Source organism: Ciconia boyciana, chromosome 1, assembly GCF_034638445.1.
Source record: "Ciconia boyciana chromosome 1, ASM3463844v1, whole genome shotgun sequence".
NCBI lineage: Eukaryota > Metazoa > Chordata > Aves > Ciconiiformes > Ciconiidae > Ciconia > Ciconia boyciana.
In genome coordinates this window covers 87324715-87340471 of record NC_132934.1, presented here as the reverse complement: position 1 = coordinate 87340471, position 15757 = coordinate 87324715, and the positions used below count along the sequence as shown (strand labels likewise).

Genomic DNA, 15757 nt, shown 5'->3' with positions numbered 1-15757 from the left:
AGAGATCCTGTCCAGGGCACAGGGTACCATGTGGAGGGGTCTGGCCCTGTGGCAGGCGGTGGTCCTGGGTCCTTCCAGTGGGCAGAGACCCCAGGACAGAGTCCGAGGTCAGGCCTGGTCTGGGGAGCCTGCTCCTTCCTCTGACAGTAAAGCAGCAGATCAGGGACAGCTCCAGTGCCAGAACGACTTGGACAGCAAGCTGGCAGATGGAGCAGGGGCTGGGGACTGTCCCAGCACCCAATAATCCTCCTACCGTTGCTGGGGAGTGGCCCTTTGGAGTGGCCAGTGTGTCTGGTGCTGGTCTCCAGCATCCCCTCTGTGCCCTCCCAAGCACTGATCGCCAACGGGGTTTGCGAAGTGGGGGAGTTGCAGGAGACAAGGATGCTTAATTACAGAGCAGCCCTGGAAACCAGCAACGGCAGCAGCACTGTGGCCAGGAGGGGAGGCAGCAGGGCTGGAAATAGAAATTGCGGAGGCAGCCGTGGCGAACAGAGTGAGGGAGGCTTCTGTGCCTGCATCGCTCCTCTCCCTCCCTTCCCCTCAGCTTCTCTCACCTCTCCTGGCCACCCTGGCTCCCAGCACAAAGCATGGCTGAGAGGCAGCAGCTCCAGAGGCAGAACAGCCGTTCTGAGTGGAGAAGCGGTTGTGCAAAGCCTCCCTCCATCAGGGGCCACCTCCCATGGAAATGCGTGAGGAGGGTCAAGGGGCCTCTTTGGCCAGCAAGGACGTGAAGGCAAGATGGATGCAGTGCCAAATCACCCTGTCTACCCTCCCAGAGGAGGCTGTGGGATGCCAGATGTCTGAGACCCTGTCCCACAGGGGTGTGCCCAGGGCGACGTCCCTCTTGTCCCACGCTGATATCTCCATTACGGCCTCTTCCACAGCAGCAAGAGCTCTGCTTTCAGTATTTTGCAAAGGTTTATTTAAAAATGTTGAAACTAACATCCCACAAGAATTGAATATTTCACCACAAGAAGAGAAATCCTACAAAAATATATATCACAGCGCACAAGGGCAGGGGAGGGGGAAGAGCGAGACTGAGCAGGGAAGCAGGAGGGATGATGGAGGGGAGGATGGGAGCTGCGGCAGAACGAGACTAAGTGGCAAAGGGAGAACAAGAGAGGAGTGGGGAGAGCGAAACAGCAGGAGGGGAGAGATAACTGGGAGGGAGACTGTGGTACAGGACAGGAGTGGGAAGCGGGAAAAGAGTGGGAGAGGGAAAACAACAGGAAAAAAGGAGTAGAGAGCCAGCAGTCGGTGAAAGAAGGGGGCCCTCCTCTATGGTCTTGCCAAGGTAGGGCCAGGACTACAGTGAGACATCAGCTGGGGTGCAGTCGGGGAGCTGGAGTTTGGCCCAGGGCTTTTGTGCTGCAGGACTTGGCTCTAAGGCTGTGCCATAGATGTGGTTTGTTGGAATGAAAAAACAAAACCACAGTTCAATTCAGAATAGTCTGAAGGTGATGGTGTTTGAGAACTTGTGGGGAATGAACAAACCGCTCCTTTCCAAGCATTTTTCCTTATTGGGAAAGGGAGTGGGGAATGAAGGGACCAGATTTGCAAGGGCACTTAGGTGCCATTGAGAAAGAGGTAGATAGCCCTCTCTGAAACCGTGGGATGCTTGGCTGGATGTGAGTCCCTGGAAATTGGACCAGAGGAGCAGTGTGGAAGCACACACCAGAGGTCTGCTCCCCTGCCTACCAGTTGCAACCAACCAGATGGGAAAGCCGAAGTAGGATTTGGCCTTGTGGTCATGCCACTGCTGGGTAAACAGAGGGAGACTCCAGTTCCTGCTCCAAAACAATACAGGCAGAGAGGAGAGATTCTCCGTCCTTCCCACTGTGCTCACAGAGAGACCACCCTTGCGTTAACAAAGCGAGAATCCTCCAGGAGCTCATCAGAGACACAGTTCCTTCAACTCACTCAGCCCACCTAGACGTTCCCTTTCAATTGCACAGAAACGTTGGGCAGGCTCAGCCCAAGGCTACGATCATTTTCAGTCAGTTTCCCCGCACACCTTTCTCTCTGTAAAATTTCCACTGGAAAAAAATTAATCCAGATCTTTCTCCTCCAGTCACCTAGAAGACAGGGAAACCTGATGGGCTATGACTGAGAAGGGCCTGACCTCTGCCCTGGCTTGGTACTTAGTGCTGTCAACCTGTCCATGTGCGCATCTCACAAAATATCAGCTTGGGTCAGGGAAGAGACTGCAGGCATGCTCTGGCTCCAGTCTGTGTAGGTTTATAAGGCTCCAGCCATGGAGAAAACAGATCCAGTGAGATTATTTATTGACTGGAAGAAGCTTGTATGTCTACACGTGTTTTGAATATTTTGTTCCAGGAACAAAATGTAGCAATGAAAGTTTGGGCGGGACAATGAAGTTGTTTCCCGTATCTAACCTGTTTTGTGTGAGAGAGTGAATGACTGTCATAAAAACATATTTGGCTAGAAAAATTGGTCTTGGAAAAGATGTTCAGCATATCCAAGCTTTTGTCATTGTACAAGTTTTCTCTACTGCATTCCCCAGCTTCCCCCTTACCACAGCATCCATGAAAGGTTTCACTCATGGAGATACTTTTAACAGAAACAGAGACACATTAAAGGGAGGAAAAAAAGCCCAAAACCCTGAAATCTGGTTTGTTTGTACAGTTTACAAAAGCCTGGCCAGCAGAGCACAGAGCTTACCTGCATCGTGTTGGAAAATGTTTTCACTACGCCTCCTGCGGTGCCCGCCACTTTCTTACAGACCTTCTCTCCATGCAGTGTGTGGAAAGGGAAAGTCCAAGGACAGCCCTTGAAGTGGTAGAGTCTAAACTCTGGCCTTATTTCAACAAGCGCTATTGATCAAAGAGCAATCTAATTAATCTGTTCTGGAGAATTACTTAAACCAGTTCAAGGCATTATATTGTAAACTGCCAGCAATAAGCAGTGCAGCCTCTTGCAGACTGCATGCAGATGATCTTCTCCAGTGCTGATGTGCCAGTGAGAGGGGGAACAGCCCCGAGCTGCCCTCAGCTAGCAGGGGCAGTGGTGAGCAGGGCAGCAGGCAGGAACAGCCATCTGCCCCGTCTCTGTCCCTCCACAGCTTCAATGTCCACCAAAGTCTTGAATGGAGCCTGAATAAGGAAAAGGCTCAGTAATAGATCGATCTATGGTAAACCAATAATATCCCTTGCTATAAGCAGAGACTTAACCTGCACTTCGACTAGAGACCTCCAGAGTCCTTTTCCACCTACATCTTTTAGCCATTCTATGCTTTTAATAAGCCAGTAATTTTATTTGACCTGTCATTTTCTCCAAATCTCTACTGTTTTTTGCGAAGCTTATTGCAATTTACACTCTCATTTAAATGTCCTTCACGGTGAGTCAGATGGGGCCCAAGATCACCTAATAGTTCAGCTGGGTAAATGGGCAGAACCAGGCCTCTTATGAAACTCCCTGTGCTTTGTCCTATAAAGAATAAGCTTTTACTGCAGAAATAAAGGATGAAAGGGCCATTTCCTTTTCTCCAACATTACTTTTGTTAAAGAGCTTGTACGGTGCATTAGGGCCTTCAAATTGTGAGTGAGTTTCCTGTCTCTGGCCACATCAGTCCAGCAGCTGAAGGTGTTTGTACAGTATAGGGGCAACCTTACCTAAATCTGCATCATTTCAGCTCAGTGGCTGTCAATGTGGGGTCTGTAAATTACTTTGAAGGTGTCCACAAAAGCCAAGGGAGAGCAACTATTGTCATTAAGCTGAAATTTGCCATTTCACACTTCCTCAAAGTGACACCCATGGGTCCACACACAGGAAGAGGTTGAGATGCACAGATCTTGCTCACACATAGAATCATAAAATGGTTTGGGTTGCAAGGGACAAAGAGGTTGAGATGCACTGATCTTGCTCACACATAGAATCATAGAATGGTTTGGATTGCAAGGGACCTTAAAGATCATCTAGTTCCAACTCCCCCTGCCATGGGCAGGGACACCTTCCGCTAGACCAGGTTGCTCAAAGCCCCATCCAACCTGGCCTTGAACACTTCCAGGGATGGGGCATCCTACAGTTACACAAGCAACTGACAATGTGACTGACTGCCCTACAGACCACCACAGCCCCGAAGTACATGCTCAGGCAACCAGTTTGCACCAATACCTGTGCCGTTGGTTTCAGTCCCCAACCAGCTGGAGCGATACACTTACGAAGGTTGGCACCCCACATATCCCCTCTCTCATGCCCTTGGTGAGCATTGCCTCATGGGTCTCCAGTCACCTTGCATTCCAGGAGAGACCTACCAGCAGTACATGGCAACCCTCCAAATGTTCCTAAGGTCAACTCTAAACTGCTCTTTGTCATCCCAGGCACAGAGAGTCACATCTGCTGCTTGTTGCCTGTGGCACGAGTGTCTGAAAGCAATTCCCTACCTCAGCCTGGCAAAACTCAAGTTCTTCGTGCCCAGCTATATCTGCATGCCATGCTTTAGCTGTTTCACCAGTATCCCAATGTACAGGATGCTTGCTAAATAACATGATGGGCAGAGGGCTTCGCCTCAGTTTTTCTGAAGAACATCACCATAGAGTGATGTTCTTCAGAAAAACCTTGCTGAAGGAGACTTGAGGGGGTGGAGGGGGACAGCAAGGAGGCTTCCAAGAGATCAAAACATTTGGAAAGCTAAAGGAACGTTTTCCAACTTTAACTGGCAGGAAAAGTGGCGAGGGGAGGAACTGAGAGGAAAAAATTGGGGACGGAGAGATGAAGAAAGATACAAGCTGAGGAGAAAAAACAGAGGAGTGTTAGCAGAAAGAAAATGGAAAGATGTAAATATCTTCCATCTAGGGGGGAGGTAATGTTTCCTTCAAGGAAATGGGTTGCTGAGGGGGCCCAGGTGAGTCTCTTCTGCCCAAGCTTCACCCACCCTTGGGACCCTCGGGAGGGCCAAGGCCTCGGGAACAGAAGAACCTGCCACCACCTGAGTCCTGGCTCAGGGGAGACCATGCCCTGGCGGGCAATCCTGCAGCCACTGAACTCCAGACATTCACTTTAAAGCACACGACATGGGAAGGGACACACAGAGGGGTTATGGCCCACAGGGACAGGGGTACCCCTTTCCACCTTGCCTACCCCCGGTGTCAGGCATGCACTGGTGAGAGAGTCATGGAGATCCAAGTGTGCGTGTGTGTGTGTGTGTGTCTACATGTGTGCTAGGAGAGGGGCTGGGGAGGCCAAGATTTCACACCACCACCAGCTGTGTTCCCTCCCACCATCCTGCTCTCTCATCACCCTGCCCTGCGTGGGCAGGGGGGGTCCCCAACCTTCCCCCAGCAGGAGGCTAAGGAGGCCCAGCTCGTCCATTTGCCCAGGCACATCCTGGTGGAGTTAGTTAATAATGGTGGTGGTAGGCCGTGGCACAAGGAAGTCGTTTTTTCCTGGGGTAGCAGAGGCAGCAGGAGTCTGCGCTCGCCGGCTGTGACAGGAGGGTGGGGGGAGCCAGCTCTGCTTCTCCCATGAGCATCACAGGTTCACCAGTGGGATTCTGGGGGGAAAAGGGAATCAGAAATTAATTAGCAATGGGAACTTGTGCTGCCCCACTGCCCCCACTAACTGACCAGTGACTTTGCCCTGCCTCAGCCTGCCTGTCCCCCTGTCCTCTGCCACCCCCTCCTGCCCTGTCTCACCAGCCACTTACCGGTTGAGTTGGAAGGCCGTGCTCTTCCCGTGGCCCCCCAGTTTCTCCACACCCTCCTGGCCCTGCCTGGACTCCTCCGCCTTGGGTGTGGGGGCCAGGGAGTCACCATAGGGCCCCAGGATGCTGACGGTGGTGGGGGAGAGGTCCGTGAGGGGCTGCTGGGTCTCCTGCTGCCTCCCACCACTCTGCTGCCCCGAGTGACGCCGGCGTTTCTGATTACGGTCCCAGCTTTGGAAAGAGATGAGGGGTGAGATGAAGAGTGCCCCTTCAGACAAGCCCTGGACCTCGATGACAGAGAGGTTTGTGGGACCCTGCTATGCTCAGCGTTAGAGCCCAGCGCGGCCACATGACAATATTCCAAGGGCTTCCAGCACCAGATCTGCATCCTTGGGACAAATTCGTCCCAAGCCCACAGTCCTCCTGCCCACCCACCTGCAGACACCGGCATGGTGACAGCCTCCATCGGCCCAAACCCCACTCACCAGAACTTGAATATGATCCCAGTGGCAACCAGGACAATGATGATGGAGATGGTGATGGTGACATACAGCTGGGGGTCCACACCTGTGAGACAGAGGGGAAGAGGGGGGTGTGATGGCCACCCCCACTGGTCCCCAGAGAGCAGCAGTGCAAGGGGAGGTTCCTGCTGGGGCCCTCGTGAATTTTGCAGATGGAGCTGCTCCTGTAGGGACGGGGAGTGAAAGAAAAAAAGGGTAGATTTACCTTCCCCCCGGGGCCCAAACAAGAAGGGCCGCAGGGTGGCCGGGGTCTCGCGCAGGTTGAGCCCCGCGTTGTGCAGGAGCGAGTGGGAGTTGGGCTGTGCCGTTGCCATCCCGTGTGGTGAGACAAAGGTGTATCCCAGCGGTGGGAAGCCTGGGTTGGCTGAGTTGGTGTCCCCTCCATCCTCATCCGACACTGTGGGGCCCCACACGATGGCCCAGGGGTACTGGGAGGAGGGCATGCCATCCTCAAATCCAGAGGGGGTGGCAGGGCGAGCCCCCACCACCTGGCGCCTGAGCCGCACGATGTGCCGCAGCTCCCCCCCGCGGGGAGGCAGGGCCCGCTGGCGCGGCAGGGCGAAGCGAGAATCCCTCTCCGGCAGTGAGGTCCTGTCCCAGATGCAAATGGGCCGCAGGGCCGAGGGGCTCCGACGGGCACAAAGAGGTCGAGCGGCTGCCAGGCCCCGAGAGCGAAGAGACCAGACACCAGGAGGAGGGATGGCCGAGACCAGGAGGAGTAGATGCCACAGCTGCAGGGAGTGGATGCAGGAGAGGAGTGGAGGCATCCTGCTGCAGGGCAGGGGGGAAGAAGAAGAGAGCCTTATCTGAAACACCCCTCCTGTTGAAAGGCAGCCAGGAGCAGCCAGGAGCAGCCCGCCACCCACGCTCCCGTCGTCTTCCTGCATCACCGGCAAATGTGAGAAGCTGTGAACCTACCAGGCACTGGGCTCCATCTCAGATGCAACAGCGTCTTTGCTCAGCGAGGATCCTGTCTCATCTTTTTCACTGGGAACCAAAAGGGAGAGGTGTCAGTGTCCCCTCACCCAGCAGAGACCACTCTTTCCCTGGAGGCAGCATGTGCCACCATGGGCAAGCTCCCGGCCTCAGCAGGCAGGGCAACAGGGCACCCGTGCACCCACACGTGCACCCGCTCCTGCACTGTACCTGCTCGTGCACCCTGCACTGCTCTCGTGCCCCCCATGCCTGTGTGCTCTCCTGCCCAGAGGTGCATTGTCCCCCCAACCCCAACACCGCACAGAAACACGCACATTAGCATATGCACACAAAAACAAGGAGCAATCTCTGGAGCACACGTGAAGAGGCACATGCACAGCTTCCCCAGGGACTTTCCTGTCTGAGGGCCAAGAGGGGGATTCAGCATCTTTGTTTGCTTATCACTGGAACAAGTTGGAATCTTAATTCCTGTGTTTATTTATAGTGTAGACCGTGTAATCCATTTATTAGAAAAGAGCCTCTTCATTGTGTGCCAGAGTGACGGAGCAAGAGGGGAAGCACGAGAGTGATAAACCAAGAAGACTGAGAAAGAGAGTGAATCAGCGAGAAAAGTCCAGCCTTACTAAAGAATTTAAGAGCAAAAATATGCCTATCAAATATTTAGTATTTACTTTCTTCTTAGCTAACATGGAATTACCTTTCCACGCTCCTTGTCCTAGTGTCCTCTGCGCTGTCCTGTCCCTCCCTTTCTCCCTTATTCCCCACCTTTCTCTCCCATCTCCCATGGCCGAGCAGCACTAGGCAGCAGAGGTAACACAGAGTAAGGGCTGGTCTCCCCGTCTGGATTTCTGCACTGGCCGCATGCCACCCTCTGGCATCAGTCTGGTGGTAGCATGGCTGCCCTTCATGCTGTCTGCCCCTTCCCTTGGCTGGGCACAGCACAGCACCGGCCCTTCCCTGGTGAGCTGTTATGTGCCTGACCCAGGATCCTCTCCACAACAAAGACTGCGCACACACACACATTCAAGATATTCAGCTCGCTCCTTCATCGTGAAGGGGAAAGCATGAATGCCAATAACCCACGATCATGCCCTTCTGCGGCTGCCAGGACAGAGAAACAGGGATGCTTGGCCAAGGGAGTCAACACCAAGGCCAACCCTGCACCTCCAGCCCCGAGCCAGCTGTGTTGCACCTTTTGGCTCCCAAGAGGTTACTGCCATCCCCTCCTGCTCAGCCCATGCCCTGAACTAAAACTGCAGCCCATCCTGAATGGGAGGCTTTCTCTTGCTGCAGGAAGAGCCTGGTGCTTGCTGTGGTAAGGGGACTCGCACCCCTGATGTACACCTGAGGAGAGGGGCTGGGAAGGAAGGCACCCAAGAGTGAGTAGCTGTCTAGCTCCTGCTGCATTAACTGGGGATATTTTTAGTTTCCTTCTACTAAATATTTAAACAAAGTTCATAGAAAAAAAGGAATTGTCGGCTAATGTGCCCTGCCCTTCCCTCCAGGGCAAGATCAGTCTCTGGAGGGATCCTGAGATGAAGATGAGGAGAAAAGAGAAGCTATTCTCAGCATTTCTTTGTACTTTGCTCCTGAACCTCTAAGCCTTGGATTAGACTCAGGATTAAAATGCAGCTCTGCAGAGGCAGCAGAACAGAGCAAGTTTCTTCCAAAGCCAGAGGCTGGCGAGATCTTGGCCATCTGGAGTATGATCACGATGCCGTGGAAGATCATGTCTGGCAACACAAATCTGTGATAGAATTTCTTTTGGACTTTGGAAAGGGAGAGAATTCCAAGCATCAGGGACCTCCTCATGTGACTCCCCAGGCTAGAGGGCACACAAACAGCCTGAGTGGTTTCAGGGTGGCCTGGAGAGCATGGTGCCATGCCTCGGATTCACCATGGGACAGCAGTTCTCTGGGGTGAAGAGCCTGCTCTGCTTGTGTCACGGCATTCTCAGTTACAGCTCTGGTCTTCAGGGACTGCAGGCTGTTTTCCATCAGGCAACAGGAGATGTGGATTTGGACAGTGTCACCCCAGGAGTAGAGATCTTCAGGTGCAGGTAGACCTCAGTGCCAGTCCTGTGGGGGAGTGTGGTACGTTAGGGGTGCACGTGTAACGGCTAGCACTCCTCCTAACATAGATGGCTCTACCGGCAGAAAGGTGCTTGGGTGTAGGTGCACAGTGTGCTGGGTCACTCAGCGCACTGTGCTCTTCTTGCTTGTTGGGATGTCTTATAATGGAGACCTTGCTGTACTTCTTGGCTGAGATTGTGAGCTCCAGCAACAGCACCCCAGACCATGGATTCCCAGGGTCTAAAGCCTGGGAATAAGAAACCCTACAGAGCCAAATCCTGAATTGCTTTCACACCTGGTAGTCTGAATTTCAGCCCTATGGAGCAGGTAATGGCTGTAACTGGAGCTGAGGGGAAGGAGTAAGCCCCAGCACTGGCCTCCTCATGTACACATAATGCTATGGAAGTGACAGTCCAGACATTGGGTGTAAGCCTCAGACCTGAGACACTGCTGTGCACAGGTCCTGCTGCCAATGGTGAAGAGCAGGTGACTCCCAGTGCCCCTACCCCAAAGGTGGCTCCAGGTGAGTGCAGGAATGAGGCAATGTCAGTCGGTCTCAGTCAACACATTCTGGTTTGCTAATCATATCATGGCTGGAGACTGAGAGTGTCCCCTGCACTACCACACCAGGTGTGGTTGTGGAGGAGCTGGGTGGGAGAAGCACAGAGGTGTCTCCCATAGCATGAATGCCGTGAGAGCTTCCATTTCAGATGGAAATGGCAGCCAGTGAGGGCTGGAATCCACTGTGCATGGAGCACTCATGTTGAAAACAGAGCGTGGCTTATTGACAAGGCAGCAGATAAAGCGTGTCTGGGGCACTCTGCAGTTAGCCACGGGTTGTGTCCTGGGCACAGACCCTGCTGCACTGGCGGGCAAGTGTAACAAACACCCTTCATTCAGCTCTGCATGCAGCTCCCGGTGTGGATGCTGAATAAACTGGTAGACCTTCAGAGGAGGAAGGGACGCCAATGCTTTTACTACCTGGATGTATAAATCCCAGTATCCACGCACCTTACATCATTCAAGAGGCCTTTGTGTGCCAGAGCAGAGAGACTGGATTTCTGCAGCAGTACCACATGGCATGGCTCTTGCTTTCAGATCTGTTTCCCAGGTCTAATTGTGACAAAAACAGACAGGGCTACTCCCAGGGTCCAAAGATGGACCTGTGTATTTTCACTCTAGGTACAGAGCCTTCATCGCAGTGTTCCAGTCCTGTGATGCACAGATGACAGAGTGTGAATGACAAAGCTATTTCCCCAGGGCACTTCATTGAGCTCTGTTTGTCAATCTTGGTGCTTGAAAGCTGTAAGAATTACACTGCTCTTTGCTACTGCATATGGACCCCACTACCGGTCCAGACCAGAGATCCCTGGGGCTCATCTATTAGGAGCTGCTTTCATTGTATTTGCAGGATGGAAGCACGAATCCTGCTGCTGTTCCCCAGCATCAGGGACCCAGCTGTGCTTCCTCCCTGTTTGTAAATCTCCTGCAGCACAGACCCACCGCTGCTGGGACGTGAGAAAGCAGATCTCGGTAGCCATGCCCCAAAGCATGTATCCCAGTTCACCAAGGGGGCTGGGAATTTACATCCTAACTAATGGCTTGGAGCAAAGCCTGCTGCACTCCTGCTCTGAGCAGAGAGTACAGACTGTACCCTGAATGTGACACCTTGAGCTCCAGAGTTCAGATGCTACTGCGCCCCGGGGAAGCCCTAGGATTTGCTGCCGATAACTCCTTATCCGTGTCCGGGACTCTTGTATACCATGGTCCCAAAGATAAATCCTATCCAAATATAAAAGCCATCACAGGAATAAAAGAGCCAAGGTGCCAGCTGTGTGCAGGCAACACCCGTGCTGTAGCTCCCTCATGTCAAATGCAATCTGTAACCTTCTGTTACAAAATGCTGAAGTTTGACAAATTCAAATGAGGAACAATACTATTAATACAGAGGGTCACACACTAGCACAATTCACCTAGGCAGGTGGTGTATTCCCTACTTCCTGGAGCCTTCGCGTGGCTGCATTTCTAAAAGAAACGCTACAGTTCAATCGGAAGTTATGGGCTTGACGCAGGAAATGAAATTGGTGAAATTCTCTGGCCTGTGCTCTGCTGTAGGTCATACTCGATGATCAAAATGGTCCCTCTGGCCTTAAAATCTGAGAATCTCACAGCTTTCTCGATGCCTAGCCGAGATCAGCTCTGACTGAAGAGCAATTGGATGAAGCCAAGCACACACAAGCTGTGTTAGTGAGAGGCGGGTAGAGTCTCCTTCCATCCGGGGATGGGAAAAGAGTTGCACCCAATTCTGTCTGACTCGGCTGGCAGATGATGATCTATCTGTATTTTTGTAACATCTCGAGCTTGACTGCTGTGATACTGTGCCTCTAGGAATGAAGCCGTCTGCTCTCAGAGCACTCCAGCTAGTTCAGAATGCAGCAGTCTGTTTGCTCGGTGACTCAAGCTGCCGGGAATGCATCACCATGCCCCTCTGCACCCCACATCACCTCGCCTTTGAGCAGAGTCCGGTTCAAGGTCTCCAAGCCAGCATTCAAAGCCCAGCATGGGACAGGCCCCAGTGACCTAAGCAATCAATCACCTCTCCTTATGCAGCGATGACCTCACATGACGGATATATTCCACTGGAACAATGAAATTGCCAACCAGTTTGGGGAGAGGGGGGAGGGATGGAAGAAGGGGAGACTCATGACCCTGAGGAACAGAACATTCACAGGAGCTGGGCCAAGATTATGAAACTTACTGCCAGCTGAAATAACACTCGTCATTAGCAACCCCGCAGCACCGAGAGCTTCATGCAAATCCTTTCTTTGCCCAGCTCCCCCACGGCAACAATCCCACTCAAAATAGTGATAAAAAAATCAAAACAAACCTAAGGAGGACCCAGCCCTCCTTGCAGAAAAAGAACGCTAGGTTGGCTGTCATTTTTTAACTCCCAGCCAGCATTAACGGCTACGGTGACAGTTACCAATAAGAGACTGTGATTTGGGACCATGGAACCTAGCAGCTATCTCCAAGCATCGAGCAGAGCAAGTTTAGGCACTGTCAATGAGACCCCCCCACACACTGCCTGGTGCCCCAGGTACCCCACTACTATATTTTTCTCAGTGGCCATGAACATCCCAGAGTTCATGGTCCAAGAGGCAGAGATGCAGTAATTGCTGGTTTGGTAGCAGGAAGCGTGAACTCTGGTGCTGGTGAAAAAGGGGTTATATATACATCCTGCTGTATTCGGCTGGGTGGGGATGGGGAAAGGGAGGAATACCAGAGCAGCTGCCCCAGGGAGGTAAATCTGCTGCATTCGGAGGACTTTCGGCAGCTGGAAGCCTGAAACTGAATGCTGGTACCCTGGGGTGGGAGATGCCAAGCCCATCTGGGGAAGGAGTTCCCGCTGTGCACGGAGCCTGGGGCAACAGCTCGCAGAGCGGGCTGAATTTGGGGGCTGGCAGTCTGAATGCAGTGGCTCACGTCAGGCTGCTCTACCTGGTGTCTGAGGCTGAGAGGGTTGCTGGCAGCACCCAGGAGGATCCAGCAGGACCGTGGAGGGGCTGACACTGCTCGCCCTGTGTCAGTGTGGGTCCTGCAGTGTTCGGTGACTGCCAGTGGGAATTCCTGTGCCAGGGTACCAGGGCGAGCACTTATGGGCTGGGTATGGAAAACCTAGGCTGGGGCAGAATCGGGGGCTGGAAGGGTGATGGTGCATTTGGAGATTTCGGTAGCTAGGGAATGGGTGTGTGAAGCCCATCAATGGTCCTCTGACCATTTGGGAACTGTGAGTGTGGCCCCATTCCAAGCAGCGCTCTAGGATGCCGGTCCCCTGCCATCTAGTGCCTGCCTGCAATACATGTCATGAGTCTGCCAATCTTCTGCCTCCCAGTTTCCTACTGTTCCCGGGCATCCGAGTGCTTCAGGTGCTGAGTCTCCACATCTGAATTGCTCTCTCTTGCATGGTGCACCCTTGGCCAGGCAGGAGGAGGGATTGACCCCTCCGTTTCCTTTCTCCAGCTGCGCCAATTTGGCTGAAGTCGCCTTCCTCAGCGCAGGCTCCAGTGCTCCAGCACAACAGGTCTGTGATGGAGCCCAGAGCTGGAGGGCAAGAGGCAGCGATGCCTCGGCTGTACCCCCTCCCTCCCAGCCCCTCGAGCACCCCCTGCCCCAGACTGAAAGAGGAGGAGAAGGAGGGGGGGAAAGGAGACAGCCGGCTAGAAGGAGACAGAGCACCTATATGGGGAGAGGGGAAAGAAAAAGGGGGAGAAAGGACACAGGGAAGGAGACGAGGAGAGATGACTTGGAGACGGGCACGCATCCCTCCCTGCTCCTCGCCCCTGCAGCCCCATCCCCACCCCGTCCCCCAAGCCCGGGCAGAGAGGATGAACTTACCTTGCGGGGAGACGAGTGGGGCGCAGCCGGGGCGGCGGAGCCGGGGACTGGGGGAGCACAGCTGCTGCTGCTGCCGATGCGTCTCATGGCCAGGACGAAGAAAGGAGAGGAGGAGGAGGAAGGTTTGATGAGGCTGAGCCCTGGCTGAGGGAGAGGGACCGAGAGATGCCTTGAAATAAACAGCTGCCGAGGACTGGTCCAGCCCCTCTTTCTCTCTCTCTGTCTCTGTCTCTCTCGCTCGCTGCCTCCCGTTAACCCCATGGCTGCTGGCACGGTCGCGTCCGGCACCGTCGCCCCGCTGCAGCCTGAGGGGCGCGCCGGGGGAGCCGCCCGGAGGCCGTGGCCGGGCAGCGGCACCGCGTCCCCGCGGCCCGGGAGTCCCCTGCCCCGGCGGCCGGGTGCGAAGGCTCCTCCCGCTCCCTGCCCGCCCGCGCTGCGCTCCCGCAGCTCCGCGCCCGCCGCCCGCCGGACCTGCCCCCCGCCGCCCGCCGCCTCCCCGCCGCCGCTGCTCGCTCCGCTCCGCTCGGCTCCGCTCCGCTCCCCCGTCTTGTCGGTTATTTCGGGATCTTCACAGGAAGCGATTAGGTTGCCATGGAGAGAGGTGTCTCCAAAGGGACCCGTCGCTCCAGCTCGCTCCAGCGAATGCCACCCCCGGACGGCTCCGTCCTTGGAGGCAGAGGCCGCCCGGGATCCCCCTCCCCCGACCCCCCCCCGGGGCTCACCCCCGCCGCCGCCGCCCCCGCCCCCCGCCTCTCCGCCCCGCAACAGTTCCCTCGGGGAGATGCCACCCCCGGCCGCCCCACGCCGCCGCGCCGGTCCCGCCCCCCGTCCCCGCATCCCCGTATCCATCATCCCCGGGCTTCGGGCGCCCGGGCCCCCCTGCGCGCCACGCTACCGGAGGGGGGGGGGGGCGGCAGGCGGGTGCCCCCGGCGGGGCGCAGCCCGGGAGGGCGGACAGCGGGGTCCGGTCGAGCCTCACGGGCAGAGTCAAGCTGCCCCACGCGCGGGCCGGGTGGGACACACGGGTGCTGTGGGAGCAATGGGGGGGTCCGTCCAAGGTGCGTTTCCCCGCTGAGGGATCACCCCAGTCGTCTGAACGTGTCCCCAAGCGCGTTTCTGCCGGGGATCGATGGGATGAGTCTGGAAATGGTAGGGATGTGACAGCAAAATTGAAGAAAGAAGCTGATGTGCCTTTGAGAGGCAGGGTGTTTTATAGGGAAAAATCTCCCTCCATCATCAAGTACCAAACAGAAAGCACAGTCCAAATCAGAAGGGAGCAGCTGAGCAACCAACAGGCAAGAGAAGAAAGTCAGTGACAGAAAGACAGTTTCCACTCCAGGGTCTGAAATATGAGGAAACAAGAAAGTAATTTCCTCAGATCCTCAGAAACAATCAAACTTTTCATCATAATGCGATGAGGAAAGACTGTGACTGACCCTGGGAAAAAACAGAAATAAATAGTAGAGACAGTACCGAGCTGTAAAGCAACCTGCCACTGCATCAGGAATGGACACAGATGACAAATGGACACACACTACCAAACTCGAGCATGGCAGGATGCTCAGAAGAGGTCATGCCAACTTTGGACAGACACCTGAGGGGGCTGAGTCTGTTGTTCTTCATCAGGCCTCCCGCAAGCTCCCACGCTAATGAAGCAGGCTGATCCAAGCTTTCCCATGTCGGACGTTTGAGTCTTGCACGTGTTTTTGTGAGTGTGTTTGGGAGAGTCAACAGGTTTTTCGTGTTTGGGAGTAAGTCGGTGTGTGTTTGGACATATCAGCACAGGGATGCAGTTGTGTTAAGGTCACTGGGAGGTCAGGGCGTGGCAGGACGGCGCTGCCGGGGCAGATGTCACAGTCTGGGTTTGTCTGAGATGCAGTGCCATTGTGTGTCAACAGGCGTGCACACATCTGAGCCCGCCAGCTTTTGTCCCCCTCACGTACACAAGGCTTTATGTCAGAGATTATCCAGGCTTCTGTCGCATTCTCCAGCCTTCTCATCTCTAGCCCTCCTGGGACTTGTACAAATGACCTGTGCAAAGCTCGCTCAGTGAGCCCTTGCACACTCATCCCAAGAAACCACCTGTACAGACATGGCTGGGGACATGGTGGTGCAGCACAAGCCGGTGTTCAGCTCGTCTTGCTCTCTGTGCTTCTGCTCCGGCCTTCTCA

General features: G+C 54.5%; 1 protein-coding gene across 3 annotated transcripts; it reads right to left on the bottom strand.

The window, feature by feature from the left end:
• Positions 1–917: 917 nt before the first annotated feature.
• On the bottom strand, positions 918–14237 carry PIANP (PILR alpha associated neural protein). Of its 3 annotated transcripts, XM_072879960.1 has the most exons (7): positions 14058–14237; positions 13587–13730; positions 7102–7170; positions 6389–6954; positions 6148–6229; positions 5666–5893; positions 918–5512 (listed from the first exon to the last, which is right to left on the bottom strand). In XM_072879960.1, exons 3-7 carry the CDS (start codon positions 7116–7118, stop codon positions 5491–5493), a joined length of 915 nt encoding a protein of 304 aa, XP_072736061.1. In that variant the 5' UTR covers positions 7119–7170; positions 13587–13730; positions 14058–14237; the 3' UTR covers positions 918–5490. The 3 variants fall into 3 exon arrangements, with proteins under 3 accessions (XP_072736061.1, XP_072736054.1, XP_072736069.1); XM_072879953.1 differs by lacking the exon at positions 14058–14237 and having other exon boundaries at positions 13587–13977; XM_072879968.1 differs by lacking the exon at positions 14058–14237 and having other exon boundaries at positions 6389–6951; positions 13587–13977.
• Between the last annotated feature and the right edge of the window lie 1520 nt (positions 14238–15757).